We start from the raw sequence: 9619 nt of genomic DNA on the forward strand, positions 1-9619 counted from the left end.
TTGCCCTTCGGTGTGGAGGAGAGGCTGTGGGCTGGTAATACGGATGCTGGGAGTACTAGCTGCTCTCAAAGGCGTTGACATCCTCTGCCCCTTTGTCCCATACACTTTACAAAACCTCGAGAACCAGTAGGGCAGAGGGTCTGACGCCACACCATCTAGCAGAGTAACCTAGGCACGGAACTTTCCTCTGGGCTCTTCTTTTCTCATCCAGGACACAAAGGACACAGACGTGAACAGACTGAAGACCCCAGCCCTGCTCTGCTCCTCCTAGCTGCTTGGGGCAGGGCCCTAACCACAGCAGGCTCCCCGAGGTCCCCTCGCCTCCCAGTCCCTGGACTTCAGCTCTTCGTGTCTTGTCCTCATTTCCCACATCATACCATTCCTACGAGAGAGAGGGAGCCAGGTGGCATGACTGGACTCACTGGCACTGGGCAGGTTCCCTTCCTTATTCCAGGTCCCTCCAGGTCATGCCCACTGGAGCTGAAGCACAAGATAAGGAGTTAGCCAGCCGACAACATAAAAGTGAAACCAGCAGCTTTAGTCCTGGGGCAGTCTTCAGACACACCTTTGGAGACCCTGCGGGGGGGCATCCTTGTTGTCACGCTCTCAGAGCCCCTTCCTCTGCAAGGCCAAGTTCAGGTGGTAGCTGGTGGGCAAGGAATCATCCTGCCCGAGGTCAAAAAGGAGGGAATTCAGGTGACCCCAGCTCCTCCCAGGAGCTTGACCTCTCTAACCCTGACCTTGGAGATTGGTTTCCCAGGTGGGATGCCCCCAGCATCTAGGCAGGCATGAAAGCTGAGCCCTGTGAGGGCGGGGCTCCCAACAGTGCACCACAAATAAAAGCCCGGGAGGAGCCGAGCTAGACTCAAGACCAGCAGGAGGCAGCAGCAGGAGGCACCCCGGCTCTCAGCTACCCAGTTCCCCTTGGAGTGGTGAGCACACAGGGGGCAGGGGGAGGTGCTGCACCCCAGGCCTTGAAGGCAGAGTAGAGGGAGGATAAGTGTGTGAGGGTGACACACGTACAGGACGGTGTCCCACACGCAGTGACACTGTGGGGTGACACACCTCCACAGGGAAGGGCTGGCCCAGCACAGGCACCATCTAAGGACACCCCAACCTCCACACCCAGGTACGGGCAGATCCCCCTTGAGCCTTATGTCCATGGCATCTCTGCGAACCCCGCTCCTTTGCCTGCTGGTCCTTGTGGTCACTGAAGGCTGGGCCCAGCAGACCTTGCTCCCCGGCTGCTACATGCGCCGTAAGTACCGAGTACCAGACCAAAGGCTGGGGGGCAGGTGCGCCCTATCCACAGCCCCCCCAGAGGCACAGGCTGCAGCTGGACACACCTGTCCTTCCAGCCCTCAACGTGACCGTGCGCAGCGACCGCCTGGGCAGCTGCCGGGGCTCCCGAGTGGTGCTGGGGTGCGCAGGATACTGTGAGTCCAGCAGCTACCCCTCAGAGTACTCCGTGATGGAGGCCACCGACTACCGCCACAACATCACCTCAGTGTCACAGTGCTGCACCATCGGCAGCATGCGGAAGGTGAGGGGTGGTGGCCGGGCGGGTGGCGGCAGGGAGTGGTGGAGGGCTGTCCCCTGGTACTGACCCAGCCTCTCCCCAGGTGAAGGTGTGGATTAAGTGCCCAGGCGGCTGGTACAGGGGCATGGATATTTACACTGCCAAAACCTGCAAGTGCGAAGCGTGCCTCTTCTGGCGCTACTAGACCCCCTGTCCCCCCCACCTACCCAGGCAGCATGGCCAATGACCACATGGCTCCCCAAGTGCCAGCCTTGCCCAGGGCACCTGGTGAGGCTTTTGCAAAGGAGAGGTCACCACTCCCAGCATCTGAGATGGTGACAAGAGGGGTCTGTCCCTCCTGGCCTCCACCCAGTCCCTGTCGCCAGCTTGTCTCACCCTCTCTCCCCCTTTTGCCCCTTCCCAGCTAAATAAAGCAAGCCATTCCATGTTTCTCTCTTTATTGAGGCCGCCCCCAGCCAGGGGAAGGGGGCTAGCTCACGACCACTGACCCCCCCTGCCCAGGACACTGGGAATCTTCTTGTCTGTGCCCTCACCCCTCCCCCTGCCCAATAAATAAAAAGGGGACGCGGACACACAGGGCAAGGGAGAGGAGGGAAAGAGCCTGTCCCAGGCCCAGGCCAGTGTCTGTGGTGGGGGACGTGGGGAGAATAAATAGACCATGGATCCCATGGTGGGGTGAGGGGGCCTCGCGCTGGCACGAGTGGGTGGGTGCAGGGAGCAGGGCGGGAACCTGCCTGCAGTCGAGCCCAGCCAGCCTTATGGCAGAGGGCAGGTTCCTGGTGGTAGCTTCCTGGTCACGCTTGGCCTGTCCTAGCCAAGCCCTGCTGTGAGGGCCTGAGAGTTCGATTATGGAGTCCACCATCTCTCCTCTTCTCTTTCCCCAGCCCAGCAGAGCCTCCCTCGAGGGCCGGGAGATGTCCTCAGAGCCATCTGCCCAGGCTGGGGAGGTGTGTGTCTCTAGACTGAAGGGATGGAGGGACCAGTGGCCCTGGGCTTCACGTCCTCCTTAATCGGTCTCTAGCTCTGTCCCCCACTGGCGGCCACCTGGGGTGCAAGCCGCTGGAGAGCAGCCTCCCTGGCGCCTTGGGTTCCCTGTAGCCGGCGCAGCCGTAGCTCCTCCAGCCCTTGCCACAGTTCCTGACGTTCCCGGGCCTTCTGCTGTTCCCTGCAGGGAGACGGTGAGGCACCCCTAGAGGATCCTCCACTGAAGACAAGGGCACCAGGGGTAGGTGACCCCAGAGGGCTGCCTGAAGGGAGCCCCCCAACCCTGGCCACAGTGGGCAGAGGGACACTTGACCTCCCTGATGTGCTGGGGCCTAGGAGGGTCCTCCAGGGACTCCTCCAACCCCAGGATCCAATTCCTTCCTGCCCAGCCCCCACTCACTGCTGCTTCTCCAGCTTGTAGGAGGCGGTGAGCTCATCAAACAGCTTCCCATTCATCTCCATGAAGGTCTTGAGCACATTGTAGATTAGGGAGACGATGGTTCTGGGCAGGGCAGAGGGAGGGAGGGAGTGAGGGATGGAGGAAGGGACGAGCACAGAGCAGCTTCCACTTGGATGTCCAGCACCAACCAAATGACCCATCCATCCCGATGCTTTCATCAGGGGGGCCTCGCCTTGGGCCACCCTCACTGACCCTTCGATCAGGTCCCCCTCCTCCCCCTCCTGTCTCAGGATGGCAGGCACTCACTGATTCCAGTGCTCCTTGGACACCTGGTAGAGGGTCCCAAACACAGCAGGCAGCACAGTGTGGCAGTTGTCCTCAATGAGGCTCAGGATATACTCGTTGTTCCAGAAGTACAGAGCCCGCTCTGCAACCTGGGCCATGAGACAGCAGGGGCCAGCCCACCCCTGGTTCTCCCAGGATACCAAGCCCAGCATCCCCTCACTGCTGGACCCACGAGGAAGGGACCCAGAGGGCAGAGGGCACTGTGTCAGGTCCACCAGCCCATGCCTCCTGGCATTCCCCGCCCATTCACACCCAATCTTGTCCTGTACCTGGAAATGGGGGCTGGAGACACAGCGAGCCACCTGCTTGAAGAGGGGCTCCTGGATCTTCACGAACTGGGAGGGCTCAATTACGTCAAGAATCTCTTCCATCTCCCCCAGAAACATCACCTAAGGGGTGGGGGAGAGGGCAGCACTCACAACTCACCCCTCAGCAGCTCTCCACCCACTCCAGGGACAGTGGACCCTTGTCTGTACCTCCTTCTGGGTGCAGGTTTTGGGCCAGTACTTGAGCAGCCCCCGGATCACCTGTGGGGTCGAGGCAGAAAGGAGTCAGCCCTGCAGAGGTAGGGGCCCACCATCCCCCACAGGTACTCACATGCTCTGTCAGGGTGGCATCCTTCTCCAGGAACTGAACCACACAGTAGGCCAGCTGTAGGGGGACAGGGAGACTGGGATCAGGGGATATCAGGGACCAAGGACTAGACACCAGGAAGGGCCAAGGCGGGGCTCCCATGCCATGTGGTCAGTTCAGTTTAACAGCCTTTACTGGACACGTACAGGGACCAGCGAGGGCTCAGGGGAGGGGGAAAGCAAGGCTGGGAGTGCTCAGCAAAGCTCTGTTACAGACTCCCGAGTCCCCATCTACTGGCCAGTGGGGAGGATGCTTCATTCTGTCCAGGCCAGGGGAGTGAGTGGCCTCCCAGAGTTGCTGTCTGAGATGAGTCTTAAAGAGTCAGAGGGAATCCTCCAAAGGAGGCTGCCAGAATCAGTGAAGGAACCCATAGGAGAGGATCGTGTGAGTGGGGGACCCGGGGCGGCTGGCACCTGGCTGTGGACACAGCTGGGCTGTTGGGTGGTGGGAGCGCCCTGCTGACTGGGCCGGGCTGGCCTCACCTGGGCATGAAAGACAGACAGTGACTTGACGGAGTGCAGGGGGATCAGGACGCGGACCAGGAACTGCTTGTGCTCGGTCTTCAGTGGCAACGCAAATCCGTTGATGATACTGAGGAGGGGCAGGTGGGAGAAGAGGGCTCAGTGGACGGGCCCAGGGCCCAGGTCCTCCTCCCAGGACCTCGAGGGACCAGCTCAGGCCCAGGGGAATCACCTTCCCAGAATCTCCAGCAGCTCGGCCACGCCATTGAAGTGCTCGAGCTCATAGATGAACCTGCAGAGGAGAAAGGATGGCAGACAGGGTCTGTGCCCACCTTCATGCCAACCCAACTCTCCCAAGTCACACCCAACTAGCTCAACCCCTAACCTCTCACGGCCTGTTACCCAGTCAGCAGGCCCTAATCCTATGATCGCCGCCTCACGCTATCAATCAAAACAAGGGCAGAGACTGAGCAGCTCCTTGACCAGGCATCCTCAAAACAGTCCCAAGAAGTAGAGTGGACCAACTGTCAAACAAGAAAACACTTGCCCCTGAGCCCCCCACCAACAACGTGTCCACTACTCGTGGATCGGAGCAGAACGAGGTCACTAGACTTTTCTTCCAAGGCACCTCTAAAGAATATAAAATGCCACCTTTTGGAATTTGCTAACATGCAGGGACTCCTAGACCCACTCTTCAGGCAAAGAAAAGGAGACTTAAAGTGTAAGAACCGCCTGCATGTAAATGAAACTTGCTCCTTAGTAAGCGGAGAACTAAAGGGACCACGAGCTCCGAGGCTGGGGATCATGTTTTCTCTATTTTGTAGCCGTAACAACAGCAGCTAACCTGAGAGTCCCAGCCTGGGCGTGGGAGCTGGGGTGTGCTCTGGGGGCTGCCCTGCATGCCGTGTGGCTCGCTGGGCTGGGGTCAGCACTGTACTTGTTCAAGAGGAAGGAGCCAAGAGGGGCTTCAGGAGAAGCTCACAGACCAGCTGGGGATGAGGGCTGCAGAAACTGGACCCAGTGTGGATGCCCTGGTCAACTTCAGACACAGGGGGAGGGGGGTCCCAAGCATTGGCGCCCTGCACACATTTGCAGGGCCTCCTCTTTCTTTGGGTCTTATATCAGGCGTGAATAGGGTTGTAAGGGGCCCAGGCCCTGACAAGCCCCCACAAACCTTTCACTCAGTCCCAGTGGCCTCTTCTGCAAACTGAAAACATCCTTTCCTGACTGAGCTCCCTGCTCTGTGTGATCAACCAGCAGCCCAGGCCTCTATAAGCCAGAGGTTCACCCACAGCCTCAAGCTGCCCACAGCCCAGCCTGTCTCTCCTCCTGCCCTAGCCCTGGGCCCCAGGCGGGGACGCTCACCGAAGGAAGATGTGGTTACACTGCTTGCGGATGTAGGCCCGCAGCCCCAGAAATTTGCCATAGACCCGGTGCAGGATGGTCTTGAGGTACTCGCGCTCCCGGGGGTCCTCACTATCAAACAGCTCCAGGAGCTGGGAGACCCAGATGAGGAGTCAGACCAGAAGCCACCCCCACATGTGGCCATCCTCCCTTCTGTCCCTGCCCCCTTGCCCAGCCTGGGACACCCCCCCCCACTTCACCATCAGGACAAACTTCTGATCCACGTATCTCTTGGCCACGGAGGGCTGGAAATCGGGACTCTCCAAGAAACGCAGGAAGAACTCATAGACCAGCTGAAGGTAGAGAAAAATCCAAGTCCAGTTGACTAGAGTCCCCCTCTCGCCCACCTCACGGCACTCACGGGACGCCCAGGACCTAAGGAGCTCCTCTCCCACTGGCTCTGACCTGCAGGTGTGGCCACGAAGGCTCAAGGTTGGGCTCATCCTCTTCGGGATCAAACTCAGGGTTCTCACTGGGCGGCAAGGTCCGGAAGATGTTCACTGAGATCTGTGGGCAGGGTGGGGCTCTTCAAGGAAGATGGCTGCCGAGGGTCCCTCATCCTAGGGGGTCCACCTCAGCATATGCTGACTGCTCAGGGGCTGGTTCCTGGACAGTCATTGGATCGTGGCAGTGAGAGCCAGCCCCAGCCCAGGGTTGGGGTCCTGGGTAGCCAAGCCCACCCCTCCAGCTGGGCTAGCAGGTGCAGAACAGTGGGAGTACTCCCAGATATTCCGTCCCAGGCAAGTGAGCCCCAGTTTGGGCCCTGAAAGAGGACTCTGTTGAAGAGGGAGCACCAGGGCCAGGGCATGGAAGGGGACACAAGGTCTCGGAAATCAGAGCAAAGGTGTGGAAGTAGGACAGGCTGGGGATATATGGGGACCCTGACGGGAATACAAAGTGGGGGCTGGATGGCCAAGTGGCAAGTGTGGGGATATATGGGGACCCTGACAGGAATACAAAGTGTTGGCTGGATGGCCAAGTGGAGAGTGTGGGTAGTCTGATTGGCCCAGACGCTGGGTGCCTTATACCCATCCCGGCCGGTTCCCACACTTACCATGCGGATGATGTCTGGGTACACAGGCTCAATGAGGACACCCCGTGTGCTCCCCACACACTCCACCAGCTCATTGAGGGCCGCCCGCTTCACCTCCTTCCCCTTCAGGTCAGCCACGCAGTCCAGGAAGTCAAACACCACCCCGCACTGGGCCAGCTTGCGGCTCAGCAGTTCATGCAGCTCCGAGGCTGGCACATCTGGGGAGCGAGGGTCACTGAGTCAGGGGGGGGGGGGGGGGGGGGGGAGGGGCCCTCCTGACCCCTGCAGAGCCAACAGCTCTGTCCCTTCTAGGAGAGGGGAGCAGGCAAGGGGTGGTATCCTCACTCAACCCCCAACCCAGGCCCAGGATATACACTGGTCTCTTTCTGAACAAGGCCATCAGTGGGAAGAGGTGGCCTGCTTTCCACTCACATGTGGTACTCTGTTCAAGGATGCTTAGGCCAGGGAACCCCTAGGGTCCACTCTGGCTTGGGCAGTCCGACCCTGTGACCTGGGGTGAGGCCACACAGTGACGTAAGGGAGTCAGAGTACTGACCAGCAGCTGGCTGGGCAGCTGGTGGCCTCCTGGAGCCTGGCTGCAGCCCCACCCTTGGCTTGGCCTGCCCCCCAGGATGGCGCCACAGGCAGATGCCCCACCCCCCCACCCCCCCGGGGATGACAGTGAGGCCATGCGTCAGCAAAGAGCACTGGAGGGCTGGCGTGGGGTGGCAGGGTCTCTGGCAGTAGGGCACCCAGTCTGGGTATCCCCTAGAGCCCAGGCTCCTGGGGTCCCTCACCTTTGAGCAGGGGCAGCGGTGTCAGCTCTTGCTGGTTGCTCTGATATCGGAACTGTGAGGAGCTGTGGGAGCGCCGGGGCCGGGCCCTGCGCAGGGAGCGCCGGGAGAAACCGTCCACCTTGTCCGGAGGGGGCACAGGCGACAGCCCTGGGGATGAGGGGCTGGTGGGGGTGCTCGCAGGGGGCAGCTTCGTCTCCATGGTGGCCAGGCAGAGGTCAAGGCTTGAGAGCCCCCAGGGGTCCCTCAGGGCCTGGAGGATGCAGGGTGAGGCCAGGCTCACTAAGTGGGACCCATCCTGCAGTGGGGGGGGCCACGACCACAGTGCTGGGCCCCCCCCAGGGCCTCTGGCAGCTGCCCAGTCCTGGGGGGGCAGGCAGGCTAGAGAAGAGGTCGGCTCAGGCCTCAGGTCCTTCCTGGGGGATCCCACAGAATGCTGTTAGGGTTCCCACTTGGCTCTTTGGAAAACGATGGCAAGGCAGAAAGGTGGACAAAAAAGAGAGAGATCGAGATCTGGTCAGGCTAGCTTTCCGCAGAAGAGCGAGGTCGGGGCTGCAGCGGCGGTGGTCCCCTCCTCGGCTAGGCCGCCCAGACCCTAAAACAGGTGCAGCCCCCTCCCATGGTCTCCAGACCAGACCGCAGGCCTCCGGCTCCCCAACAACCCCAATCCCTCAAAGACAGCCCCGGCTCGGAGTGGGGATCCCCAACGCTGCCCTTTACAGAATGGGGCCCTGGCCCTTCCAAGAGCTCCTCTCATGGGTCCCCTTCCCCAGGAACCTTCCCCCACCTCAGCTTCTCCTTCCTCGGCCCCCCAAACCTCGTTACCCCCCCAATGAGGGGTTACAACTCACTTCTCAGAAACCCAGACTGTGGGCCCCAAGCCCCAAAGGTTTCCCGCGGGAGCAGCGGGCAGCGGCGCCGCTCAGGGCGCCAGGGCTGGGCGGCGGCGCGCCTGGGTTCTCCCGGGGGCTTCGGGGGGCTGCAGCATCCCCCCGGCTCAGCCCCGGGCCGGGGCGCGGGCGCACGGCGGGCCGGGCTGTCCCTGCGGCGCAGACCTCAGCTTGGGGCAGCCCCGGAGCGGCGCGGCGCCGCGGACCCGGCTCGGCGCACCGGCACCCGCGCCCAGCGCTCAGGATGACATCAAGTCACCTCCCCCCGCTCCCCGCACCTCCCCGCGGGCGGGGGGCGGGGGCTGCGCCGGGCGCCCGGGGGCCTCTGGGAGATGTAGTCCGCGCTCCGCTTAAAGGGGCGGCCGCATCCGCAAGGGGACTCAGCGCGCCGACTCCCATCGGGGGGAAGGCTGGTTCCATGTCTGGAAGCCAGAGCACGGTGTGGCCTGCTGGCCTCGCCGGAGCTGGACCTCGGCTTCTGGAAGAAGTCTGGATGGCGCATGAGTAGGACCCAGGAGTTTGCACCGGGAAGCTGGGGGGATGCTAACACGCCGGCCCAAGAGGGACCTGCATCCTACGCCAGGCCCAAGGATTGCCTAATACGCCTCGTCCCAGGCCACTGCCATGGGAACACCACTTCGGAGAGACTGGACCCATCAAAGGCCCCCCGCCCAGGAGCATGCAACGGACGGGTTAATAATCTGAGGGGTGTCAGGACTGCTGGGAGGGGTGTGGTTCCCCAGAGGATGCTGGGAGATGCAGTCCGTCCTCAGGCCTGCAGTCCCCCTCCCGCCGGTACTGGCTATGGTGACATCATGGTCTAGGGTTTAAAGGGCCAGTCCTGAGGTGGCAAAGCGCGGAGCAGGTGTTGCCTGGGCGCTGCCTTACCACGCCAGACAGGTTGGCCTGTCTGGGAGAACCTCTCAGTCTGTCTGGTCCCTGGGGTGCACTAAGCGAGGTTCTTGGTTCCAAGCTCTGTGTCGCGGTGCAGGGGTTCTGGGCACACACAGGTACCAGGAGTTTGGCTCAAAGTTCCCAACCTTCAATCCCAGGAGTCAGTCACAACCCTTTGTTCATCCTGAGCCCAGCCTCCTGCACCACCTGGGAGTCCACACCCTGAAGTTCTGCTTATGGG

General features: G+C 61.4%; 2 protein-coding genes across 2 annotated transcripts; one reads left to right on the forward strand and one right to left on the reverse strand.

Annotated features, from left to right (window-relative positions):
- Positions 1 to 1155: 1155 nt before the first annotated feature.
- GPHA2 (glycoprotein hormone alpha 2) lies at positions 1156 to 1724 on the forward strand. The gene is made up of 3 exons (XM_006901464.1): positions 1156 to 1258; positions 1359 to 1543; positions 1623 to 1724. The coding sequence occupies exons 1-3, from the start codon at positions 1156 to 1158 to the stop codon at positions 1722 to 1724; spliced, it is 390 nt and encodes a 129-aa protein (XP_006901526.1).
- An 833-nt stretch (positions 1725 to 2557) lies between these two features.
- Positions 2558 to 8479, reverse strand: PPP2R5B (protein phosphatase 2, regulatory subunit B', beta). The gene is made up of 14 exons (XM_006901463.1): positions 8446 to 8479; positions 7598 to 8052; positions 6822 to 7018; positions 6173 to 6274; positions 5968 to 6060; positions 5729 to 5859; positions 4596 to 4655; positions 4385 to 4493; positions 3867 to 3920; positions 3746 to 3796; positions 3539 to 3658; positions 3231 to 3358; positions 2925 to 3026; positions 2558 to 2705 (listed from the first exon to the last, which is right to left on the reverse strand). The coding sequence occupies exons 2-14, from the start codon at positions 7794 to 7796 to the stop codon at positions 2558 to 2560; spliced, it is 1494 nt and encodes a 497-aa protein (XP_006901525.1). The 5' UTR covers positions 7797 to 8052; positions 8446 to 8479.
- Between the last annotated feature and the right edge of the window lie 1140 nt (positions 8480 to 9619).

Source organism: Elephantulus edwardii, unplaced genomic scaffold (assembly GCF_000299155.1).
Source record: "Elephantulus edwardii isolate Elephantulus edwardi_28Jun2011 unplaced genomic scaffold, EleEdw1.0 scaffold00328, whole genome shotgun sequence".
In the NCBI taxonomy this organism is placed as follows: Eukaryota; Metazoa; Chordata; class Mammalia; order Macroscelidea; family Macroscelididae; genus Elephantulus; species Elephantulus edwardii.

What these genes read in the sequence shown, in the direction of transcription:
- GPHA2 (XM_006901464.1), top strand. Translation starts at nt 1,156, where the DNA reads ATGTCCATGGCATCTCTGCGAACCCCGCTCCTTTGCCTGCTGGTCCTT. An exon ending in CCCCGGCTGCTACATGCGCC is followed by an intron (nt 1,259 to 1,358) that starts GTAAGTACCGAG and finishes CTGTCCTTCCAG; the next exon opens with CCCTCAACGTGACCGTGCGC. An exon ending in CCATCGGCAGCATGCGGAAG is followed by an intron (nt 1,544 to 1,622) that starts GTGAGGGGTGGT and finishes GCCTCTCCCCAG; the next exon opens with GTGAAGGTGTGGATTAAGTG.
- PPP2R5B (XM_006901463.1), bottom strand. Translation starts at nt 7,796, where the DNA reads ATGGAGACGAAGCTGCCCCCTGCGAGCACCCCCACCAGCCCCTCATCC. An exon ending in TGTAACCACATCTTCCTTCG is followed by an intron (nt 4,656 to 5,728) that starts GTGAGCGTCCCC and finishes TCTCCTCTGCAG; the next exon opens with GTTCATCTATGAGCTCGAGC. An exon ending in CTGCTGGAGATTCTGGGAAG is followed by an intron (nt 4,494 to 4,595) that starts GTGATTCCCCTG and finishes GCCCCTCCTCAG; the next exon opens with TATCATCAACGGATTTGCGT.